Genomic DNA, 26,050 nt, shown 5'->3' on the forward strand with positions numbered 1-26,050 from the left:
CTATCCCATAGGAGGAGGTGGTAATGGATTCATTTGTCCAAACACACTGTCAACCTCGTCCGTTATCTCGTGTGGATGTACCTGTTCTCTAGCTGGTATCACTGGAAATCAAATTGTTAATCATAACATTTAACAATTCAACCCAATAATTATCATCAAACCTTTCGCATGAAAACACACACAACTAAAGAACAATCAATCATACCAAGAAATTATCAAGAATAAGTCAAATGCACAGACACACGCAGATAATATCGTCATCAAATTCTCTCATCACAAACCCAACTCCTAACCATCTCATACATCTAACATATGCTCTGATACCGCCAAGTATGGCACCCTAAACCTCGCCACGTAATCATAAAACATGTGACGTCGTATGCATAAAATTTTTCTTCTCAACGATGTAATAATATAATGCATACACGACAAAATAGTGCAATCATCACACTATCTACATTAGTGTAGCAGAAACAATATAATAAATACATACACACAACTCAAATAAGACAATAAACTATATTGTCTCTATCTACTATCAACTACAGGACTGTTTGACTAGACACACCTAGTCCTTCACTTCTATCATGTCTCACGGCATAGTCCTGTAACATGTCCAACAGAAACAGCCCCAAAAGGGTGAGCATATACAAAAACCATCATCGTAATACATAACAGTTATATTAACAACACATAACAGTTATATTAACAACATCATAAAATATAACTGAAATCATAACAGAAATACCATCTTTGCTATTTTTGGACAATCAAACCATCAACGACATCACTCTCATACTACTGCAATAACAACATCAACGATACGTCGCATCTCAACTCCGGCGACAACAATATCGTCGAACGGATAACATCAATGATATGTCACACCCCTACTCCGGCGACAGCGATATCGTCGAACGAACAACATCAATGATACGTCGCACCCCTAATCCGGCGACATCAATATCGTCGATCGACCAATATCAATGAGACGTCTTCCAACAACGACAGCCAACAACAATAATAAACAACAACAAATATAATATCAAATCACCCAATTCCGGTGATTAACCATCGTTCAACACAATATTATTTATGAATATTAAAAATTAACAACATATGCTCGTATGTCAACACATACCTGATAATCGAGTATATATATAAAATATGGTTATTTCTTTGACCTTGATGCTTGTGACATATCTAAATAATTCAATAACTATTAGCATATCATTGTCACCGTATCAACACAGTCATAACAGCCTCAATATATAACATCAAATAGCCAACACAATTAATTCAACAAAATAGAAAACTCGATTATTCATTCTTATCGTTCAACAATTAGTATTCAAGTGTATTTAATTCGCAATACTAACATCAAATACACCCTAATAAATTAACTTCAAATAATATGCTATTTTACAACATTTGTTAAACTACGAAAATTTTATATCAACCTGTAGCCTATACTTCGTAGTCTCCGAATATATATTCAGAATTAATAACAACTGAAAAACAACTAACCAATTTCAATTCAACGATTAAAATCCCTAATTATAATAAATTAGAAAGAATTCAAAATAACATCACTATAATCTTCTCTACTTCGTTAAAATCATACACTATTCAACAATCTTCAATTCATGTATGATTTAACAATTTATCGGATTTATTCTAGAAATCGACGAATTTTAAACATCACAAAAATATAAAATTTATACCTCAAATCGAAGATATCGTGTCAACAATCTCAGAACTGAAGTCGGTTCTTCGATTGACTAAACCAATAAGTCGCAAGATCGAAAAGAAAATATCAAAAGCCTATTCTATTTCTTTCTTCTCTCTTCTTCAGTTATAAAAACTTTCGAATGAATTCTGATTCATTCGATAACTTATATTTATCTTTTTTATTTTTTAAATATTATATTAATAAAATAAAGTAATATAATATAATATATAATATTTAATATTTTTAACATCGATATATTTTTTTGGACTAATCAAACAATCAAATTTTTCAAAACCAAAACATGAAACTTCTATATATTTGAGTTTTCTACGTTGTATACAAATTTCAAATCATTTGGACTTTTTATGACAAAGATATGTCATATTTCATTCTTTAAAAATCGTTAATTATTTAGTAATATTACATTACCAAATCAAAAAATTGTGATATTTACTTCAGGCATTACAATTATATTATTTCTACAATACGAAATCTGATCCGTCACAAACAAACGTACAATTTAATTTAAGGCAAAAACTTGTGTGAGACGGTCTCACGGGTTAAATTTTGTGAGACGGATCTTTATATGGGTAATCCATGAAATAGTATTGTTTTTTATGCTAAGAGTACTACTTTTTATGGTGAATATGAGTAGGGTTGACCCGTCTCACAGATTGAGACCCGTGAGACGGTCTCACATGAGACCTACTCTTAATTTAATTTAATCTGATCCGTCACAAACAAACGTACAATTTATTGGTTAATCGTCATATTTTCATGTTGTTTGGGACAATTTTCAGGGGAGAGGAGAAGAGAGAAAGTTAAAATGGGATCTTTGACGAAGGGGTACGAGTTGGCGATCGACGAAGAATCTGAAGATAAGGAAGCGATTCTATTCGTTAATGGGGTCCGTCGAGTTTTGCCCGACGGCTTGGCCCATTTAACTCTTCTTGAATACCTTAGAGGTGCGTTTAACCAGTGGCGGAGCTTGGCCCGATTGCCTCGCCATTTTATATTTTTATGAAGTCGGGACAGCATGATTTCGCCACTGATTTTTTTCGAGTTGGCTTTAGTTATTTGAATTTTAGAGCTTTTTGTTTCGCTTCCACGCAGAAATCCTGTCTCCGCCTTAACGTGTAACATATTCGGAGAAAGATTGATTTTCTTGAATTTACTTGCAAAGGGATTAGTTTTCTTGTTCTTGTTTCTGGTGTGAGATTTGAAGGAGATTTTATAAACTTGGTTCGAGTTGATTTGATTAGTGTTTGATTTGCTTCAGATTGAAGCTTCATGATGGGTGTAATTTCTTTGATTGTTTGTGTTGGATATAACGCCATATTTGATCCAGCGTAGCTGATTCTTTTATTTGCTTAGTGGTAACTATTTATCTTCTTGTATTTTCATCCTTAATGCAGGTATAGGTCTGACCGGTACGAAACTTGGATGTGGTGAGGGTGGTTGCGGGGCATGCACTGTGATGGTGTCTTATTTTGATCAAAATACTAAGAAATGTGTGTAAGTCTCATATCCGGCGATATACTATGTCTCCTTTTCGAAATATGCTACTTAATTTACCTGTAAAGTTTTAAATATAGAGTTTTTATCGTTCAAAGATAAAACCACGGAGAGATATTAGATTAATTGGTTAACAGTGTGTCCTAGGTCAAATGGCTTATTATAGATTTGCTTTGGTTGGAGTTCCAGATTTACCTCAGTGTTATTCTAGCTCTTCTCTATAATTATTTCCTTTGTTTCTGTTACTCAGTTGCGCAGTTTATGGTTTGTTCTGTTCTTAATTCAGCAACGGAAATGATTTTTTCCCACACTTTGAACCGTTCTTTCAGGCATCTTTCAGTGAATGCATGTTTGGCTCCTTTATATTCTGTCGAAGGGATGCATGTGATTACAGTTGAGGGTGTTGGGAATCGCAGATATGGGTTGCATCCAATTCAGGTAGACTCTTCCATTTTTATAGAATGCGGAGTAAATGTCCCAATCTAATGGCCTCTCAACTGAATTATAATATTGAGTGGTCAGGTTTGCTTTGATAATTTATAAGTTCAATTAGCAAATGTATTTACTATTTGTTGGAAAGGATAGATTTTGTGAACGGCCTCTCGACTTAGACTTTTAGGATTTATGACTAAATTTTGGAAGTGATAGTGAAGTAACTCACTCAGTTAGGATTCTCCTTGATTAGTTGGGATTTCCTATATGAACACGACCGCACTAATGTGCTATTTTGATACGGTCCCGTTGACAAAGGAATGTTCCAGCTTCTGTACTAACACAATATGGAGTGTAATTATTGATCGAGCAAAACTTGCACTGTGAAATCTTCGATAAAAAGTCAATAAAATTCAAGCTCAATATAATCACAAGTGCACGATATCAAGTAATAATATGGTGTACACGAGTACGAGTATCGTTCCTTCAGAGACTGTATTACACAATTATTATTTCCAACTATTAAACCTTCAGCTACAATGATTTGAGTGATTCCTTACCACTAGAATGATTAAATAAACAATTAACTAAGTGATTCAAGGATTAGACGATGAAATGAACAAACTAAGATGATTAATTAAGGACTCAATGAATTTGTTGGGAATTTTGGTTCACCTACCCCGCGTTAATTTAATTATTTCGATTCGACAGTGATCCATGACATGATTTCTTAACCAATTGAACACGCCCTCTCGAGTTATGCAAAACTAATTCAATCCAGTGAAGTAATTAAATCTCTTTAATTATTTATCAAAGATGAATGGCATGTCGTTCCATGAAGTCCCCTATCTTTCGACCTATTGGACTATGACTATCAACGTCTATTCGATTTCATATCTCTATGCAAATTGTAAACTCACGGACTACTCACTCGCAATATGAAATTATTATTAAGTTAGCTATGCTTCAATAATGTGATGAAAAACAATAACATAATCAAGTTTAAATCAAAAGTTGAGAGTTAACTAAAACCACGGTTTCGGGCAGGATCCCCTTAAATCCCAACAAATATGAAAAGTTAGCTCCTAGAATTCATGATAAAAGTATGCAAAACAATGTTTAAACTAGAAGTTCTAAACTAGAATTACTAGACTTGACAAAAACGAGAAGACGGTGCTCGAAAATCTTGAAATTCTTCAACTCCAAGCAAATCATCTCCTCCAAGCTTCAATGGCTGCTGAAAAAATTCTCTTTTCCTTACCCCAATCTCGCTTATATTCCCGTTCCCTCCCCAAAATTGGTAAGCCTCGCACGGATGGAAAGAAATCACGCACATAGACTTTTCCAAATATGAATCCCGTTCGAACGGTAAGATTTTACCGCCCGAGCGCCAACCACTCTGTCTCGCTTTTTTCAGATAACATAAATCCCACCCGAATGGTCAAATAATACCATCTGGCGTCTGAGAGCCAACCATTCTGTCTCCATGTTGGGGAAATCATTCTTCGCGCTCGAACAGTAAGATTATATTGCCCGAGCGCCAACAATTCTGCCAAATTCTCATCCTTTTCTTCTAGCTTTGATACTTTTCCCCCTATCTCAGTTTCCCGGCCGTTTCGCTTGCAAATTCATCTAATACGAGTGAGCCACGATCATATGCATATGATATTTCTAAAATGAACAAAATGTAGATGAAATGCATATACACACAATGCGCACACACACAAAATAACTGCAATAAAACATGTACAAACGACACATAACAATTATATCTTAAATTTTGTCAATTTGTTCCAAGACCTTTTCCGTTCAAAGTATTATGATTATTTTCTTGTTGTTTAAAGTGCACGCCGCTCCCACAATCTCCCAAAATGTTTAATGGGGTTTCTATTAATTTTGATGTTCATTTTTTGTTCTTATTTATTCTAAAACACAATATTGCAGGAATCATTAGCACGCGCACATGGTTCACAATGTGGTTTTTGCACCCCTGGTTTTATCATGTCCATGTATGCCTTACTACGATCCTCTAAAATATCACCCACCAAAGAGGACATTGAAGAACACCTTGCAGGAAATTTATGTCGATGTACGGGTTATCGACCAATAATAGATGCTTTTCGTGTATTCTCCAGAACGAATGATGCATTATACACCAATGGATCGTCTAGCCTTTCGAATGGCGAGTTTGTTTGTCCTTCAACTGGTAAGCTCTGTTCATGCCGGCCGAATAGCAAGGATTGCGAAGTAAGTCCAGAGATTTTGAAGCCAGTTTCTTACAATGAGGTTGATGGAACTGCATACAGTGACAAAGAGCTCATCTTTCCACCGGAACTTCTAATGAGAAAATCGACTTTTTTATGTTTAACTGGTTCAAATGGACTTAGGTGGTATCGTCCCTTAAAGCTTCAAGATATATTTGATATAAAGGCCCGATATCCGGACGCGAAGTTGGTTGTGGGTAACACAGAGGTTGGTATTGAGACGAGACTCAAAAGTTTCCACTATCCTGTCTTGATCCATGTTGCTCATATTCCTGAACTCAATCAATTGACTGTAAAAGATGATGGTTTGGAGATAGGTGCAGCAATCAAACTTTCAGAACTTGCAAAAGTACTTAAAATAGTTGTAGACCAACATGCTACTTTTCAAACTTCATCTTGTAGATCTATCCTTGAACTACTTAAATGGTTCGCTGGGACACAGATAAGAAATGTTGCATCTGTGGGGGAAATATTTGCACTGCCAGTCCTATATCTGACCTGAACCCTCTATGGATGGCTGCTAGAGCAAAGTTCTGCATATCTGATAGTAAAGGAAATATGCGGAAATGTGAGGCTGAAAAGTTTTTTCTTGGTTATCGTAAAGTAGACCTTGCCACAGATGAGATCCTTCTCTCCGTTTTTCTCCCATGGAACACTGAGCATGAATATGTAAAAGAATTTAAGCAATCTCACAGGAGAGACGATGACATTGCTATTGTTAATGCTGGAATGCGTGTTTGTCTTGAAGAGAAGGATAAAAAATGGGTGGTTTCTGATGCCTTTATTGCTTATGGGGGGGTTGCCCCGTTTTCTTTTTCTGCAAATCAGACAAATAACTTTTTGATCGGAAAGCGTTGGGACCAAGAACTGCTGCAGAGTGCATTGAGAGTCCTGGAGAAGGACATTGTGCTGAAAGAAGATGCCCCAGGGGGAATGGTGGAGTTTAGAAAATCTCTGACCTTGAGCTTCTTCTTCAAGTTTTTCTTGTGGGTTTGTCATCAAATGGATGGACAGGCATCCTTTGATGAAGCTGTACCAGTAACTCATCTTTCAGCAATAAAATCATTTCACCATCCTTCGGTTATGGGATCTCAGGAATACGAGATTGTAAAGCGTGGGAGTTCTGTTGGTGCTCCTGAAGTACATCTGTCATCGAGACTTCAGGTTTGCACGTAAACGTGTCGTTAATGTACTAAGATGTGGTGAGACCGCCAGAACTATTACCATTTAATTTCACTGATGATCTGACATTTCTCAGGTTACTGGTGAGGCAGAATATACAGATGATGCTCCCATGCCTCCCAATAGCTTACATGCTGCTTTAATATTGAGTAAAAAGCCTCATGCTCGTATACTTTCAGTAGATGATTCAGCAGCCAAATCTTCACCAGGGTTTGCAGGAATTTTTTTTGCCTCAGATGTGCCAGGGAATAATATGGTTGGGCCTATTATTACAGATGAAGAGCTTTTTGCTTCAGAAGTCGTCACTTGTGTGGGTCAGGTAAACTTTATTTTCTCTTAATTTTTCTTTAGCTAACAGTTCTCTAAATTTTACGTGTACGCTGGTTGACTAATTTGAAGAAACTAAATTTGTTGTGCTAAAATCTTTCTAAACTGGTATCTTGCAGATTATTGGTGTAGTTGTTGCCGATACGCATGAAAATGCGAAACATGCCGCTCGTAAAGTTATTGTTCAATATGAAGAATTACCTGCAGTTTTATGCATAAAAGATGCCATCTTGTCTGATAGTTTCCATCCTGATACCGAAAGATGTATGAGGAAAGGGGATGTGGAACACTGCTTCCTGTCGGGTGCATGTGATAAGATTATAGAGGGAGAAGTTCAGGTCGGTGGGCAGGAACATTTCTACTTGGAGCCAAATAGCACTTTAATATGGACGATGGATGGGGGTAACGAGATTCATATGATTTCATCTACTCAAGTAAGTTGTGTGTCGTAACTTTTCTAATTCTACGTAACATAAATTCCATCTTTAGGTCTTATAAATACCTTCATTTCAATGATAGGATGTTTGCAAAGATTTGTGAACAAAATTAAGTTCAAAAGTTGTGATTTTTTTACTTTTTTCAGTGTCCTCAGAAGCACCAAAAATATGTTTCCCGTGTTCTTGGGATTCCAATGTCCAAGGTCGTATGCAAGACCAAAAGAATTGGCGGTGGATTTGGAGGGAAAGAAACAAGGTGTGCCATCTTTGCTGCTGTGGCCGCGATTCCATCGTATTTATTGAATCGTCCTGTGAAGATAACATTAGACAGGGATGTCGATATGATGACAACTGGACAACGTCATAGCTTTCTTGGAAAGTATAAGGTATTATTTACGCCTAAAATTGCTTTGAGCATGAGAAATTTTCATCGTGCAAACACCATTAAATTTTCATTGAAGTGATTAATAACTCATGCGCGGATGGATGTAATTATTCGGAGGATGATCAATTCAGAATCTTGAGGAACACAAATCAGTGATCTAATGATGTTTTGTAGGTTGGCTTTACGAATTCTGGAAAAATTCTTGCTTTGGATCTTGAAATATTCAGTAATGGCGGAAATTCACTCGATCTGTCTCTTGCTGTGCTTGAACGGGCTATGTTCTCGTCCGACAATGTATATGAGATACCAAATGTTAGGATTAGAGGAAAGGTTTGCTTCACTAATTTAAGCAGTAACACGGCTTTTCGAGGCTTTGGCGGTCCACAAGGCATGATAATTGCTGAAAATTGGATCCAAAGAATTTCCATGGAGGTTAAAAAATGTCCGGAAGAAATTAGGGTAGGACAGAGTTCCCTTGATGAAATAACAGTATTTCATGTGCATTTGGTAAAATATTACAATTCACATTGTGCTTTTCCGTTTTCAGGAAGCCAATTTTCAGAGTGAGGGATCCGTCTTGCATTATGGTCAAAAAATTGAACACTCTACCTTGGAAAGTCTCTGGAATGAACTGAAGCAATCTTGCGACTTTTCTACTGCTCGGAAAGAAATTGAGCAGTTCAATCTTTGTAATCGATGGAAGAAGCGTGGAATTGCCATTGTACCTACAAAATTTGGCATCTCTTTCACTGCTAAGTTTATGAATCAGGTAATTATTTTGAGCGTTGCATTTTTCCGAAGGTAGACGGTGCTGTTTGTGATTAATATTATGCCCTTCCAATTTTTTAATGTCAGCTCAGATAATGTTTTTGCAGCCGAATGTCTTGCAAAATGTTGGCTTTATGTGTATTAGTCACTTCCTTCCATGTGCATATTAGCCGGAAAGTAAATATACTTTCTCCTCTGTTATTTGGTTCACAGGCAGGTGCTCTTGTTCAAGTATACACAGATGGAACCATATTAGTCACACACGGTGGCGTTGAGATGGGGCAAGGCCTGCATACAAAAGTTGCGCAGGTTGCTGCATCAGCGTTCAACGTTCCTCTCAGCTCTGTATTTATATCCGAAACAAGTACCGATAAGGTAACAGTTCATTAATATTTTTTAGTGTTGATATGAGTCATAATTCTTATATTATTTCTTATATTATATCTGGTGCCTACTTGTGTGACTGTGCTCAGGTTCCAAATGCATCACCAACAGCAGCTTCTGCAAGTTCTGACATGTACGGTGCAGCAGTTTTAGATGCATGTGAGCAAATAAGAAAACGAATGGAGTCGATTGCATCAAAACGTAATTTTGGCTCGTTTGCCGAGGTGCCTGTTTCTATCACTAAATTTTCATTCTTTATTCATTTCTAACAATCTTAGAAAACCAAACATGTTCCCCACTGGTTTTCATATTCATGGCCATTCATCCAAAACATCCTGTTTGAGTAGACAGTCAGTTTATGTCATTCACTGATACGAGTTGCATGCTTTCAATTATCAGCTTGCTTATGCATGCTACATGGAGAGGATAGACCTTTCTGCTCATGGATTTTACATTACACCTGATATTAACTATGATTGGAAGACGGGTAAAGGGTCTCCATTCCGTTATTTCACTTATGGGGCAGCTTTTGCGGAAGTGGAAATCGACACATTGACCGGAGACTTCCACACGAGGCGAGCAGACATGATTTTGGATCTTGGATTTTCTATCAATCCTGCTATTGACATTGGACAGGTGGTTTTTTGTTAATGATTGTTTACAAGATTAAGCAATTATCATTATTGTCTATGTTATTTCACTGCATTGAAGTGTTTTCCATGGTACATAGCGGTTTGCGTAGCCTACCTTACAAAAAATTGTGGAATCAACCATTTGCCGTGTTGCCAAATGCTATACCTATTAATATTTCATTTAACTCGTTTATTTTGAAGTTTACAATGATCCATAACTTTCATTTCAATCGTATCAATATATTCTAGCAAATGATCATGGCTAGTAGATTAATATAATATTAGCACTCACAATCTGGTATTCATTTCTTGTGAATAACATTCTTGATCTGATTTGACTTGCCACTCTTTCAGATTGAAGGAGCATTTATACAAGGTCTTGGATGGGTAGCATTGGAAGAGCTCAAATGGGGTGATCCTGCTCATAAATGGGTACCACCGGGATTTCTGTATACGTGTGGACCTGGTAGCTACAAAATTCCTTCAGTTAATGACATCCCGTTTAAATTCAACGTCTCCATCCTCAAGGTAAACAAGTTAATACTTAATTTTAACTGGTTCAAGTTTTCATATCCTGTTTATAAGTGTTTATTATATCCAAGAATAAAACGTCCACTACTCGTTTTTCTTTAAAATATACTAGAATTTTTTTTCTTTTTCCTACCTTCCTAGTCTTGGCCGAATACATGCATACATGTATAAAATATTTTGACACCATTTTAAAATAAAACATACCAACTATATTTGTAAATTCAAAAGAAAGTAATTTAAAATTTTAAAATCATAAATCGTTTTACCAAACTCAAACTTAACAATATTTCAAAATCATCCTAACCCTAACATCCTCTCCAAACCACTCAAATCATATAAACGTCGTGAAAATCTTTAATGTAAACGTAAATGTAAATCATAATCATAATGCGGAAAAATCTAGCGCTGGTCCTCGAGTTGTGTGCACCTTCAGTCCAGCAAGATCAACCATCAAAACCTGCATCATCGTTAACATTATGCTCACCTGCATCAATCACACCTCGTGAATCTATTGACTCAGCAAACCATAATCTTGATAACAAGTAAAATATATTCAATCGCATGCAACAGTGAAAATACTTTTACTTAAAATAACTTTTCATGAACATGCATAAACATAAATATTTTTCCTTTCATCATTGCATAGCATATCTCATTTCATCATAAACATTTTTTTTCATCGTAAGCATATACGATTTCCTTTTATTGAATTCAGATCGTTAATTGTGACTTTCGTTTCATTATAAAGTCGATGGATCTATCTATATGTAACCACAGTACTGGGCGGCTTGGACATCAGCGACACTCTTACCCGTCAACTGAGCCTTGGCATATCATCTTCATATGGAAATACGATCGTCGGGCTCCCTCTGGGGCCTTCTCCCGTAAATGGACTACCTCTGAGGCCTTTTCCCTCACGATATCCCCAATCATATCATCGTATCATCGTAACAGTCACAATTACTTCACCTCCTCTAACTTTTCATATTTTCATCACTCATAAAAATCATGCATATATATAAATCATTTTTCTTTTAAACCAAGCATGCAACATGTTTTTTAGCATTAACGTTTCATCATTAAATTCCATATACATTTTAACATTTATTATAGCATTCAGGGCACTGCCAGGACGTCTAACATTTTTCAGGTGTAAAATGACTGTTTTACCCCTAGAAACATAATTTTTCGTATTTATTCTTAGACCTCGGAACGACGTCCTAAATCGTCTCAAACTTATCCTAATACCTTAAAATACTCCCATAAATATTTCTTATGCTTAACATTTAGGTTTTCGATAAATTCCTCGATTCGCTTTTAAACTTGGACGTACATCCCGGTTTTGACTCGTATTGATTCGAAACTTAACGAAACTTTACCAAACTTGAACCCAAGCTTCATAACACCTAACTAAACCATACTTGACCCAATTCAAACCCAATAAGTCCCTTGAACACGCTAGAACACCTACTGAACTTCCTGCCCTCTATTTCCGAGAAACCCTAGTTCCCTATCCATGCAATCCACGGCTCCAGCCCATGTCACCAGACCCTAGCTGAACCACCTAGGACCTTGCTCGAACCCTAAGGACCCTACTGGACCCACCCTAGAAGCCTTAGAGATCTTGGCCCCTCCACCCGTGAACTAGCATGTGCGCGGCTCCTCCATGACCTGCGATCTCCTAGCACTTCGAACCACCCCTTGTGCAGCCACCCTAGGACCAACATACAGCCCTCGTAGGACTCCTAGCCATGACCTAACAGCAGCTACAGCCGTGGCTCACAAAGGAAACCCTAGCTGAAGAGTCCCTACCCACTAGGACTCTTAATTTCGTTTCTTATGCTACCTGGTCATGTCCAGCCTTTGATCATGCCCTCAAGGACTCTAAATCCAGTGGAAAACGTCCCCTATGAAGCTCCTACCATGGCAGCCCCTTTGTGCAAAGTTATCATAAGTTTTGGTTTTGGATCACAAAAACATGAGTTATTGACATGCTATGGAATAAAAACGAAAATAAATAAAAGACTAACATATTTTCCATGCAAACACTACATCAATCATGTAATATGGTGTGATAGATGAGAAAGAGGAGATTAAGGCGTGACTTTGCGTATTTCACGCACGAAACTTGCGATGCGAGGGAAGATGGCGGAGAGACAAGGGAAGAAGTTTGCTGAATTTTTCCTCAAAAACATGAGTTTCCTCCTTAAAATTTCATGTGATGTGTGGCTTGGATGCTGATGGAGGGTCCTAGTTTGTTTTAGGGTGAAGGGGCGTGAGTTTATGGTGGGTTTTGGGGAGGATTTTTGGTTTAATAGCTTGATATATAAAACATGGTGTAAGCTTAGGCCCATTAACCTAGTATAATAGGTCCATTAAGCCCATTAGTAAATATTTAAAATATTTTGTTTATGAAAGTTTGTGAAAATATTAGCCGAGTTCTCGAAAAGTTCATGTTTTCCTCAAAAATCGATTAACGTTTAAAAATACGTCTCGGCGTGTAAAAACACCTCATATTCAAAAATTCCATTTAAAATACACCTCATATTAAACAACTAAAAATAATTATTTAATAAATTATTTTCCTTCATAGATCAACCGGTCTCCGTTTCTTGATCGCATCTCGAATAACCTTTAAGACGCAGTTTTATGCATTTTAGTTGAAAACCATATTTTAAATATGCAAACATGCCTACCACATTTAATAAATGCAAATAAAACAATTTAATTAAAATGCATAAGAAATTTGATATGCATGTGGTTTACATATACCTTCAAATTTCCGGGATGTTACAAAGAAAGTGGATAAATCATGTGAGCTCTTTTCTTCAGTAAATATTGGGAGAAAAGGAAGACAAAGTTCTTTTCTTGGTTTCTTTTTTGTTGTAGATATGGATATGGAGGCTTTGCATTTTGGTTGGATACCCCGTATGCTTCTTTCATTTTCGTCCCCCTATGTATATCTGTCAGGCATATTCGATTCCTTTGACTGTTAATAGTCACAAGAAATTTAGTGTTCACCCGTTGAGTTCCCTAGCTCCATAAAATTGCTTGGTCTGGCCAAGTAAACCAAACCAACAAATTCTAGCTACAAGGATCATATCGGTCGAATTATTTAACAGGATGACTCTCTATTTCTACGGGACAAAATATGCAATTTAGAAAGCCAAGTATGGCTCATTTATGTTGGGAACCAACTTAGACTTTCATGTATTAACAACAAAATTTCCAGGGTGCTCCAAATGATAAGGCAATCCACTCCTCAAAAGCAGTGGGAGAGCCCCCATTCTTTCTTGCCTCAGCCGTCTTTTTCGCAATAAAAGACGCCATCATCTCTGCAAGAGCTGAAGTTGGTTGCAACGATTGGTTTCCTCTTGATAATCCGGCAACCCCTGAACGTATACGGATGGCGTGTTTGGATGATATCACCAAGGGGTTGATGGGCTCTGATTTCAGGCCGAAGCTCAGCGTATAGTTTAGAATCCTCATTTTAAGTATGGTTGGTTCGCAACACAGTGCAAATGTAAATCTGGGGGTTTCATCATGTACAGAGTTAAAAGATTTTATGTGAAGTGTATGTATTGCTTTTGTTTCAGTTACATTGGAGAAATTTAACAGAGTTGGCTCACTTTCACTTGCCCATTTTTCTCGTAGCAGTGAACGGAACGACACACTTGTTAGATAGCTTGCTATTTACAATTTGGTTGATAATCGAATTCTAAAACCCAAAATTCATGTACCACGGGAAAATTTTGATCATATTGAATCTGATAGATTTTAATTCACATGAAGCGTGTTTTTTTCCGAAAAATATTATATTTATGTTCAAAATTATCGAATTCGAGTCAAATTATAACATAATCAAATATTTTTCAAATCGAACTATTGTTAATTAATTAACGAACTGTTAATGAAATTTAATACTTTATCGATATAAATATATGTATAATTTATTGATATAATAGTATTATACATTGAAAAATATAATATCATTATATATTAAATAAATATATTTCTAATAACTTGAGAAAATATTATTTTGAACCGAACTTCGAAAAAAAATTTAAATTTTTTGAGTTTCAAAGAACTCGAACCAAAATATAGTATAATTAATTAGTCTTTAAATTTTCTTATACCATTTTCTTTGTGTACCTTATCCCTACCCTTGTCTCCAAGCTAAACACAATCTTAACATGCTCGACTAACCTGTAAATAAACCTCGAAAGGGAAATTGAGTGACGAACACAACTTTTATGTAAATAAATTCAATAAAAGGGCCGCATCAGCTCTTTTATCACACAATTTGGTCCATCTTAACTACTTAACATTGGAGAAGATAACACTAAAAAATTACAGAAGCATACTAAATTAATAGTATTTTCTTAAAATTCAAAGTCTCATGAAAACAATAGCAGGATCCGTCCTAAAGTAGGCAACCCCTTCCATAACAATGTTCCAGCAACAACCCCCCACACCAAAAAAGAGGGAAACAGACAATGTTTGGGTTCAGACCCTCGAAATTGAATTATTCAAATCGTCGAATTTTCAAACTAAACAAAAAGTTTTCATCACCATCTTCATCCCAAAGAAAGTGGTGATTATTAACCACCTCCAGAGCCGTATTTCTTACCGAAGACAATCATCTGAAGTTTGTCGTAACCTGCAAGCACACCGGCACCAGCAACTGCACGAAGAATGTTTGCACCGGCACCCTTGAACAAAGATTTGGTACCTTCATTCTTAAGGATTTGAGAGAAAGCATCCAGAGAGCTCTTGTACTTCACGGCTTCACCAGATGTCATCATCATTCTTCTACGGACAGTGTCGATTGGATAGGAAGCAAGACCAGCACCATTTGTGATGAGCCAACCAAGAGCAAAGCTAGCGAAGAAACTGTCCTGTTGTCATGAACGGGTAAATCTCATTACATTGGCAACTTTTTAAAACTTAAACAGCTTAAATAAATCAAATAACATAATCTGTTGTGTTGAAAATCATCGGAACTGTGCCTTGCATAGATGGTTAAGGATGAAAATTTAGTTAAAGGAAGTTTTAGTCCATTTTAGAGGGCGGATTTTACATTTTTACACATGATGCGCATATAATCAAAACAAATACCCATCCTCCCTGCTCAACGGATTCGCCTAATGAAACGGAAAACTTGTTTTGAAAAGAACAAAACTAAAGTGAAAATAAAAATCCTCATCAAAACTACAATACAGCCTTGGATCCAATCATGAATAAATGAACCCGCAAGTAGAAATCCAGCATAGAGAAATTCCAACCTGCATCGACCCCGTCAAGAGCACAGGCTTCAAAGAGTCGTACATTCCAAAGTATAAACCACGATACACAATAATACCAACACATGAGATGTTGAATCCACGGTAAAGACCAGCAATACCATCAGATTTCAGGGTCTTTCGGTACACATCAATCAAACCATTGAATTGCCTCTCACCTCCCTTCTTTGCAGCCTTGGAATCATTGGCAAGACGAGTACGGGCATAATCCAAAGAGTAGACAAATAGCAATGAGGATGCGCCAGCTGCACCACCAGAAGCAAGGTTGCCAGCAAACCATTTCCAATAGCCATCACGGTCTTTCTTGAAGTTAAAGAGTCTCTTGAAGTAGTCCTTGAATGCAAAGTTTAAGGCCTGTAGAAGAAGTTGTAAAATATAGCAAATCATGGTAAGAGCATATTACAGAGATTTAACTCATGTATCGTGAATATAAGAGGTTGGGAAAACCTGGGTGGGGAAGTAACGGATAACGTTAGCAGTGTTCCCTCTCCATAATGATCCAAATCCTTCGTCCTGCATGGTTCTCTTGAAACAGTCTCCAATTCCCTTGTATGGTTCCGAGAGTCTACCAGACTTGATCATTTCATCTTGATTTTGAATCAAAAGTTTTACCCGTTCAATAGGGGCAGCAGCTGTTTTTGACACTGCAGCCGAGACTCCGCCCATAAGAAAGTCGATGGCAAAGTGTGTGAGGCCTTTCTCGGCTGGAGCCTGTAAAAACACTGGTGAAGCATTCGCAGAAATCAATGACAGATTCTGAGAGACTTGACAAGTCATCGGATACTGTAATCCTGCATTTGTATAATTGCCATATGCAAATTGTCTCTGATACATGGCAGGTCGCTGGAAACCCCCATATCGTGTTTGGACATCCTGGGATAAACTGGGACTTATATGCAGCTGATTAGCCACCTTATGTGCGATAGTTGGGAGCTGGTGCTGATCAGACATTTTAAGAATATCTGCAGTAGCACAAAATAGGCAGGCAAGGAGTCAAGGACTATTCAACCGCAAAACCAAGTCCATAAGGTGGATAAGGAATTTAACCATGTAGCGAGAAAATTACAAGGACACTCTAGTTCTTTGGTTGTTATATAGTAAGGAAAACATTTCCAAAAATGGAACTTAAACAAGAAACTAAAAATCGCATAGCAGAGCCACATAACTGTTGATGCCAGAGAACACATGCAATACAAAATACTAGAGTACGCCATAAATACGGCAATCGTATATAGATAAAAAGACAACGATGAAAGGCAGAGACTACAATCTGTACTAATATGCATAATTTAAAGTGTAATGGGTTCAATTCTGAATGGATATTAAATGAATGGACGTTGAAACATGTTAAGCTCATAAGTCTTCTGACCAAGCAGAACAGGGGAACCAACAAGATGAATGCCATCAACAACTAACTTCGTCTGTCATCGATAAAAGAGAATACATAAAGCTAAATCACCATGAAAAATGAACCCAAACTCATTTCTTTTCTAGAATCAAGCAGCCTCTCACAAATGGCTAGGCAGGTTCAACCTAATAAAGCATTTTTCCATTCAATGTACAAAACGACAGAACAAATTTCACTGTTCAAGTTAAGAAAAATTGTAGCAAGTTTATTTTTTAAAAATGTTCTGGTTAACTAGAAAAGGGTACCAAACAGATGCATCACAGAATAAGGGGGTTTGAATTCAATAAAATGAAAAATTGATATTCAAATTCAGGAAAGAAAACCAAATTAATTTTTAAGCAGTTTGGGTTCTTTTATTTCTGTAATATTTCTATCCTATAATTTCAAAAAATGAAAAACAAGAATCTGCCATGTCACAAAGGTAACCAATCTTATTCCAAGTGTCTTTCAATCAGTGTCGTTTTTCTCTTTTGTTTTATGTACATTCCTATGCCACGTCTTGGCCTCTGATCTGAGACTATCCTTGTACATAGATACTATAAGGGCATTGTTTCCAAGAATTTAGAAACCACAGGGTTCGAACATCAACGAAAGACTCGGGAAATTGATGGGCATAAACAAAATCGAAAGCGGTTTGACATACAATATTAGAGCTAAAAGCATCCACAAGATATGCCTACAATAAGATAAAGTATGGGAGTGTAAAAAGGAAAGGAAAACAGAGCCACAACGGATTATGACTAAAAACAAGCAACTCAAACCACAGATCGAATCACACGTAAAGCCATACTTATGAAATAAAAATGAAGCCACAAACATAATAATAACAATGCATAATTCGAAACCGAGTATGAATAACAGAGCATTCATATAAAAATAATCCAAAAATCGACAAAATCAGTTAATAACTTCAGATGTGGTGAGACAGATCTAAGCTCGTTCGGACCTTGATCTCCCTACCAGTACAGAACTTTATCTACTACAGATCTAAAGAATCAGGAGTTCTAAGATCACGTGAAAAACACTTCTTCTAACCAAAGGATGAACAAAAATCCAAAGCGGTCGAGGAAAAACAGTTAAAAAAATATTTAAAAATATAAAGAAGAATAAAATGGAATTGGAATTTAAGCAGGATAATCAGAAAATAAAATCGAACAAAAATCATACATGGATGAAATAAAACAAAAAATAGAATTTACCAGAGCTGTGCTCGCCTCGGCTTGGGGCGAAGAAGAAATGGAATGGTGCAGAGAAGAACCAATCGGAGTGGGCAGTGTGTGCATATGGTTTAACTCCTTCAATTACTTGCCTTTTTGCACGCATCACCCAAATGTTTATGATATTTTCACTTGGACCCCTCAGTCATATATGTTTATGTGCTCAGGATTTATACCGTATGATTTATTTGACTAGCGTGACTTTCAGACTAGAGCATTAGCTTGAGATTTACTTAGTGTGTACCGAAAGATCTCAATGAGTGTTCGAGTTGTTGGAGTTCTTGCATGTTTGATAAGTGCTTATTAATTAGATATTCTCCCTACCAACACTTTCTCAGGCGAGTTTGTCGTACAAGATTTGTCTAATGCAGTTTATTTAACTAACATAATTTTGCAAACTACTACGTTAGCCCGAAGTTTACCTAGTGTCCATCGAAATATAACAATTGTGGATGTTTTTGTTAATGTTAAAAGAGTGGCAATTTTGAATTTCAAATAGAAATATTCTATTAGATGATTTTATGTTTTAAATTTCATTTCCACAAAATAGTCATTTTTATTATATATTAAATAAAAATAACTCAACTCGGTAACCTAATTAAAATCGATTTTCATTAAATACCTCATCAAACTCAAATTATGTCCTAATGATCAAGATAACATAGTCAGCCAAGAAATGAAATCTCTGAAAAAAAAAACATGAAATGAAAGTGACGAAGTCTCTGCTTGTAATAATAAGAAGCAACACAATTTGCGATTTTACAACGAAATATTACAAAGAAAAACTATTAATTCCGGAAAATATAATATGCTTAATCTTTTCTTCACTTTTTCGGAATATTCATGTCGATTTCGTAGATATGATCGATCACAAGCTCATTTGATCTGGTAAGCTTGTCTCAAGAAAGTAGAGGCTGCAAGACATTAATAAACATAAAATGTTGACGTGAATCTGTTTGTTGGTCAATTTACGGTCTTAGTCTATTTTTTTTATTTTTTTTGAGAATTAGAGTGTTGACATGACATGGAACACGTCAACAATATCTGATGGCACATAAGCAATTTTCGGTGGCACGTCATTATGTTCGGATGTCACCTCACTACTCATGACGAAAAATGACTAAAACTAAAACGTTTTAACTTTGCCCGTTATACAAACAAAATTAGAGAAACATTAAAAAAAAATTGTAGTTTTTCCATCAAGAAAGTCACCTAGTAGACATGAACGCCATTCCAAAGAACACAGCTTTAACAGTTTTCTTTTGCCCCGCGTGATCAAACGCCAACGGGAGCATTTCATGCAACGTCAAAGAAGCCATCACTCCACCAACTGGAAATAACACAAACACATCAAACACTAATACGAGAAATCATATGAATTTAACCGGATGAACGACGAGATCGATCATACCGGATCCGAGAAGGCCCTCCAGTATTTCCGGACTCAAACTGACGGGGAATAGGTACGCTGCAAGGAACGAACAGAAACAAATTATATCTTGACATTATTTCATGGAGTGTGGGATGGATATAGCTAGCTAGTTCATGACATACCTACAACAAGAACGCCGAGGGGCTCGGCTAGACCGGAAAGGGTGGCCAACTTGAATGCCCGCCATTTACTAAGACACAAGGTGCACCAGATCGATATACATACGATAAGACAATCACCAATGATCAATTCTATTTTAGTGCACCAATTCTTAGAATAGTTCTTTTCATTTTATTTACAAGAATCTAGTTGGAGACAGCCTAAAGTCGTGAATTTACCAAAACCAGCTTGCTAGCAGTGCTGAACACTTCCTACCTTTGTGTGGCGAAATAAACAGGCAGTGCAACAGCAATCCCCTGCAAAAGTCGGTAAAAGTTTGTTTTCTTTAGAATCAATATATAAATATATATTGGATCATATTTGGTACATGAAGAAGATCAAGGTCTTGAATATATATGATACCTCTGGTATATGGTGCAAAGCAATAGCCAGCGCCAAGTTGAGGCCGACGCGAAAGCCCTAACAAGGAAAAACGAACCTGATGATGTTATCAAACTGAACTGAACTGAACTGAAAAGTAAGGCATTCCAACATATCAAATAACTCTAGATGTCTTATATTTAACCTTAATGGATCCAAGGAACACTGCCATTCCCTCCGGGAAATTATGCAAGCTTATCCCTGAAACAGAGATATTTCAAGCATGTGAATTCAATCATATTTATTTAATAAACCGAAACTAACCGGAAATTGCGCAAATTCTTTCCAAAACAAAGTACATAGACACACATATGAAACTTCAAGCACTTGGTCCAACAATTTGAAAAGGGTTCGTCACGAATTCGATAATTTTCATGCTGACTGTGGCAATGTTTTTTTCAATTCATATAGAAGAATAACACCTAAGGCTGTGATGATTCCACTAAATAGAACTTGGCGTCGATGCTTTTTGATGATATCTTTGCTCTTGCTCCCTTCATCCCCATCATCCTGATTCCATGCACAAAACAAATTTTTGGTTCATATTTCATAAAGATTAACAGTCACAAAGTTTATCCATATCGTACAAATGAGTTGAACAAACCAGACCTTTTTACCATCTGAAATGGGTGGAAGTTCTGGGATGAAACTAGCCACAAATGCAAAGAATGTTGCACCTGCAAAGAACTTTAAAGCCAATGAATCAACATACGGTGACAACAACACGAAGAGTGTACTCGAAATAGACGCTATTTCCGCACTAAATTTGTAAACCTCACCCAGAGATTCCCTTTCAAAAAACCAATGGAGTCGATGGCATTATGAACCAGATAAAAGAAGGATATGCTCAACATAAGACCTGCCGCAAAACCCTGCATCAGTGAAACCAAAAACTAGATGTAGGCTTATGAAACTAAAACTTTTAAGTCGGAGAATTTGAAGGGAGGTAGTATTATACACATTGACACAAATTTATTACCTGTAGAAGGCCGAGCATTTTAAGATTTGGGGCCTGATGGATGACAACAAAGAGCGCGCCTATTCGAGAACACAGCCAAGAATCATCAGGCGTCTCGTGAATTCAGGGCTAAAATTAAATACTAGAAACTAACAAAGCAAGTTCACGGCGTAAACGATTTACTTATATCATGCATCTTGGCCTTGAAAATCATGAGTCTGAGTATACAACTCAACAATAAATAACAGCAGATTCAACAATCACACGAATTCAGAAGGTTGAAGTGATTATGAAGTTAGAGTATCCTAAGCCTTAAAGCTCTCTATCTCGTAAAACACTACATACTTTTTCGGTTTCTTGATCGAATGAACTAGCTAGCTAGGATACAATATATGGATATCCTATACCTGCATGATCAGAAGTAAGACCGTCATTCAATCGACAAAGCAGAACGCAACAAGCAAACTGGATGTAAAACATAAGGCCCAAATCAGACAACACCGAAGATTATAAACTCCAACCAAATGCCGAAATTCAATAGTACTTACATAAAAAATTTTGTAAACACAAACAAATGATAGCCACACACATCAAATTTCTGAACACTAGACTAGAGCAAATAGTTTATTTAGTGATCACTTACCAATGGAGTTGCTCAAACCACCCAAAAGTGCAAGTGCAAGAGCAACTAAAACTTGAGATTCCATGAAACTCATTTTTCCCAAAACCCCACTACTCAGAGTTAACAATTCTTGGAATATTCCAACTCAAAGACAGAATCACGGAATACCCTTTTCTCCAATCTCCTGATCCAGGAATGGTACACAAGAAAGAAAGAGTTCATGATATTTATACAGATGACTACGATGCTGTAATAAACTATCTCCATCAGTTATGAACTGATCCGAAGCAGGACTATCAATGTTCAAACAAACAAATTTCACTTTACCACCTGGAATTAAACAGGCTGAGTAATGATACGTGTTTACAGTGTTTCAACTTATTAAAAATTGTCAAAAAAAAATTTAAAATTCTCTGGCTTACTGCGTAAATATATTAAATTAGTAAAAGATATAACACATTAAATAGTTGAATCTCCCACTGCTAAACTCATGATCAAACAGAACATTAGCAAGTAATTAACATAAAATACAATCTAAAAAATACACTAATGTTTTTATAAATATATTATATTCTGGATAATCACACCTTGCTATATAAAAATCATGCAGCAATGCATCAACAAAGAAGTGGATAAAATAGCAATTAAAACTCGAAGGGCAGTTGAGGATTCCATTATTGCATGAAAAGGGTGTTTGTATCTATCTTCGGACAAGAATTTAATAGACCGGAAAGGGAGCAGTATGATAGTGAGAGCAAAAAAGAAATATCTACACAGGATAATCCAAGAAATTTAACAAAATAACATTTCCCGACTTAATTTTCATATAACTAAATACATATTTGTTTAGATTATTAGTCCAAAAAACAAAGAGAAGAAGAAGAAGAAAATTTTAAAATAAATATAAAAATAATTTCAAGATTTTATGTTTCAATTTTAATTTACTTTTGTTTGTTACGTGGTAGCCTAACTTTGCTTACTGGCTAGCTACTCCACTAATCTTCAAGGGAGTATGTCACTTCCAACTCAAACTTTCGGCAGATGGGGTTAAGTACGGTTTAATCGACACTAGTGCCCCAACCCATTCATTTTTTTACACGTGTCATTAGTATTTTAATATTTTTGTTACAACAAAAGTAAACCGTGGTTAACATTTATGAAGGAAACCACCTCTCTCAAAACTCAACCAGACTCCTCCCGTGAAATTTTTGAAATATTTCAAACAACCTCTCTCAAAAATTTCAAGAAAGCCCTCTCTCCAAAAAACGACGAAACGAACGGCAGAGTCATAAAATCAAAGCAAGTTTTCTCTCCACCAAAAAATCTCACTTCCCTTTTGTTTTTTCCCGTCGACGGAATCAGGCAAGGTAAATTTTTTGCCACTGTACAATGTTTTTTAATTTATAATGTAGATGTTTGTGTTTGTTTGAAGAAATTTGGGATTTGTTACGCTCATGTCTGCTTTAATTTCATTCTACATGTAGTAGCCCGAATTCCAAATTGGGTAATTAACGGAGTAATGGTGATTAAGAAGGTTTAAGGTGTAATTTTGGCTATGGTCATGATCGGACGGACCGAAGAGGGTTCGGAAGCACCGAAGAGTTCGGACGATCCGAAGTGTAGTTCGGTGAATCCGATCATAGGTGTCAAGTGTTGATCGACACGTCATTTTCCATGCATGTTCGGACGGTCCGAAGTGTATGATCGGAGGATCCGATCATGAGCTGTCAAGAGCCAATGGACACGTAGCGTTCGGACGTTCCGAAGTGTTGTTCGGAGGATCCGAACATGGCCTATAAATAGTGCTCGGATTTCTCATTTGTGACTTGCCAATTCATGATTTTGCCTCATAGTTGAGAGGATTTGGAAGGTTTCTAGGGTTAGTTGTTGGTCGAGCGATAGCCAAGAGCTGCCAGGAGTAGTAGCGTAGCGGCGCCTGAGTTTCAAGGCAATCGACATCAAAGGGCTGTCGACGGACGAAGGTAAACCCTAAACCTTTGGTAGTACTAGGGAGTACTGGTTTTGCTAGTCGAGCATGGTAGTATTGATTGAGTATGCTTTTGATGCGTAGGCTTGTGCTAGACCTGATTAGCGGTGTTGCGTAAGGCTAGGCTTGCTGTGATAGAGGTACGAAAGTACTATCCGAGATATCCTGGTTGAGTATACATTCATATATGTGTTGCATGAGTATTTGCTGCATTGTTATATGTCATATGATGCATGCTATTATGTCACGAGTTATGATGCATATTGCATATCATGTTGAGCCGTATCTCCTTCGAGATAGCCTTTACTGTTGAGCTGTATCTCTTTCGAGATAAGCTATATCTTGGGGCCGCTCAGCCCTGTCTTGTGGACGCATGGACACCGAGAGTACACAGTGGCCGACGGGTCGGGAGGGCTTCGGTGGTCCGGGACATTTTAGGTCCACGTCTGTCTTGTAGTGGATGCAGTGACCCAGAGGTTGGACCGCGCGGCACTATCCACTTGGCGCCTCTAGACTGAGCATTTTGAGATCCTTTGTGATTCCTGTTTCTTGACTACCCTGGTATCATATCATAGCATGTGCATTTCATATAGGTTTGTATACTCATACTTTTGTACTGGGCGTTCTTATCGCTCACGTCCTCGGTTTTGTTTATTCTTGGACACCCCATTCCCACGGGGCAGGCCTCAGGTTGGATGGCTCAGGAGGAGCAGGAGGAGGACGTTGAGTAGCTGGTTGGTTTAGTTTTCAGTGTTTTCCATTTGATTCGATATGGTTGTACTGGATATTTCATTTTGAGTTAGTCTAGACTTCGATTTCGATTGGGTTGTATAACTATTGTTGTTGGCCATATTTCCGCTGTTATCTCTGATTATAATTAATTAGGTTAATTGCATGCTTAGTTTTTGATTAGTAGGTGATTCTGGAACGGGTCACTACATTTATGGTATCAGAGCATGCGTATGATTTTGGGATATAGATTCTGTTTTGGGATTTCCGTTGACCATTTTACCATTTTCCCTATTCTATCTTGTAGCGATGGCTGACCATTTTGATGACGGGAGTAGTCAGGGGAGTGTAGGTCGATGGGGTGACCAGGACGATCATAGACGTCATCGTGAGCATCGTCATCGTCGGGATGGTCCTAGGCGTTTCGATATGCATCGTTTCATGCAGATGGGGCCTAAGCCTTTAGTTGGCGGTGAGACTCCCGATGATGCGGAGGATTGGTTAGAGCGCATGGAGAGTTGTTTCCGCGCATTCCAGTGCACCGATGAGCAGAAGATGGAGACCCTTAGTTTTCTTCTCGAGGGCCGTGCTCGCAGGTGGTGGCGATCAACTTCTGCGCCGATAGTTCAGTCGCAGGGTAGAGCGACTTGGGTCGATTTCCGTGCAGCGTTCATGCAGCTGTACTTTCCTCCAGCCCTTCGCCAGGCCAAGACGATTGAGCTCCTGAACCTTAAGCAGGGGAGTATGTCTGTTGATGAGTATCAGCAGAAATTCTTTGAGTTGTTACCCTTCGCTCCTCATATCAGTGGCAGTTCTGAGGCCAAGTATGATCATTTCCTCCAGGGCCTTAATCAGGAGATCTTTGATCGAGTCACTGTCTGTGATAATCCTACTTCTTATGATGGGTTAGTGAACCGGTGTCGCCAGGCAGAGATCAGTCTCCAGCGTGGTAGGGCTATTCTTTCTTCTTCTAGACCTCCGAGTACTTTGAGGCCTCGATCTCAGTCATTCAAGAAATCTGGTTCATCTTCTTCTGGATCTGGATCTCGATCTAGTGGTGTTTTCCGCTTTGGTAAGAAGAAGGAGTCTTGTGCGCATTGTGGGAAGAACCATCCATCGGAGCAATGCCGAGTAGCCGCAGGAGCTTGTTATCAGTGCGGAGAGATGGGGCATATTAAGAAGAATTGTCCTCAGTTGCGAGGTGGAGCAGGATCCGGTTCTGGATCTCAGACGACTGTTCAGCAGAGGAGGCAGGGTCAGGCAGT

General features: G+C 37.4%; 3 protein-coding genes across 7 annotated transcripts; 1 reads left to right on the forward strand and 2 right to left on the reverse strand.

Moving 5' to 3' along the window:
• Positions 1-2,506: 2,506 nt before the first annotated feature.
• Positions 2,507-14,242, forward strand: LOC140823243 (xanthine dehydrogenase 1-like). Its single transcript, XM_073184488.1, is given in 15 exon segments — positions 2,507-2,697; positions 3,148-3,247; positions 3,577-3,685; positions 5,624-6,401; positions 6,404-7,107; positions 7,202-7,444; positions 7,572-7,886; positions 8,036-8,275; positions 8,449-8,733; positions 8,822-9,043; positions 9,256-9,417; positions 9,516-9,650; positions 9,826-10,062; positions 10,413-10,586; positions 13,822-14,242. Coding segments are annotated over 15 exon segments (4,086 nt in total). The 5' UTR covers positions 2,507-2,558; the 3' UTR covers positions 14,065-14,242.
• Positions 14,243-14,953: 711 nt separating this feature from the next.
• Positions 14,954-18,654, reverse strand: LOC140823244 (ADP,ATP carrier protein, mitochondrial-like). Its single transcript, XM_073184489.1, has 4 exons — positions 18,500-18,654; positions 16,340-16,854; positions 15,875-16,246; positions 14,954-15,487 (listed from the first exon to the last, which is right to left on the reverse strand). The coding sequence occupies exons 1-4, from the start codon at positions 18,621-18,623 to the stop codon at positions 15,191-15,193; spliced, it is 1,308 nt and encodes a 435-aa protein (XP_073040590.1). The 5' UTR covers positions 18,624-18,654; the 3' UTR covers positions 14,954-15,190.
• A 496-nt stretch (positions 18,655-19,150) lies between these two features.
• LOC140823246 (zinc transporter ZTP29-like) lies at positions 19,151-22,663 on the reverse strand. 5 transcript variants are annotated; one of them, XM_073184493.1, is made up of 13 exons: positions 22,091-22,663; positions 21,793-21,854; positions 21,469-21,527; positions 21,269-21,361; positions 21,099-21,176; positions 20,912-20,999; positions 20,635-20,690; positions 20,472-20,528; positions 20,325-20,365; positions 20,072-20,139; positions 19,929-19,985; positions 19,730-19,847; positions 19,154-19,431 (listed from the first exon to the last, which is right to left on the reverse strand). In XM_073184493.1, exons 3-13 carry the CDS (start codon positions 21,484-21,486, stop codon positions 19,386-19,388), a joined length of 720 nt encoding a protein of 239 aa, XP_073040594.1. In that variant the 5' UTR covers positions 21,487-21,527; positions 21,793-21,854; positions 22,091-22,663; the 3' UTR covers positions 19,154-19,385. The 5 variants fall into 5 exon arrangements, with proteins under 5 accessions (XP_073040596.1, XP_073040592.1, XP_073040594.1 ...); XM_073184492.1 differs by lacking the exon at positions 21,793-21,854 and adding an exon at positions 21,855-21,912 and having other exon boundaries at positions 22,091-22,661; XM_073184495.1 differs by lacking the exon at positions 21,793-21,854 and having other exon boundaries at positions 19,151-19,431; positions 21,269-21,348; positions 22,091-22,169.
• Positions 22,664-26,050: the final 3,387 nt, after the last annotated feature.

This window comes from Primulina eburnea, chromosome 2 (assembly GCF_022965805.1).
Source record: "Primulina eburnea isolate SZY01 chromosome 2, ASM2296580v1, whole genome shotgun sequence".
NCBI lineage: Eukaryota > Viridiplantae > Streptophyta > Magnoliopsida > Lamiales > Gesneriaceae > Primulina > Primulina eburnea.

Excerpts from the sequence above, each read along its gene's own strand:
- LOC140823244 (XM_073184489.1), bottom strand. The coding sequence starts at position 18,623 with ATGCGTGCAAAAAGGCAAGTAATTGAAGGAGTTAAACCATATGCACAC. Across the intron at positions 16,855-18,499 it reads CCGAGGCGAGCACAGCTCTG|ATATTCTTAAAATGTCTGAT; the intron begins GTAAATTCTATT and ends GTGCTACTGCAG. Across the intron at positions 15,488-15,874 it reads TCTTGACGGGGTCGATGCAG|GACAGTTTCTTCGCTAGCTT; the intron begins GTTGGAATTTCT and ends TCATGACAACAG.
- LOC140823246 (XM_073184490.1), bottom strand. The coding sequence starts at position 22,163 with ATGAGTTTCATGGAATCTCAAGTTTTAGTTGCTCTTGCACTTGCACTT. Across the intron at positions 21,362-21,468 it reads AAATGCTCGGCCTTCTACAG|GGTTTTGCGGCAGGTCTTAT; the intron begins GTAATAAATTTG and ends TCACTGATGCAG. Across the intron at positions 21,177-21,268 it reads TTTTGAAAGGGAATCTCTGG|TTCTTTGCAGGTGCAACATT; the intron begins GTGAGGTTTACA and ends TTGGCTTTAAAG.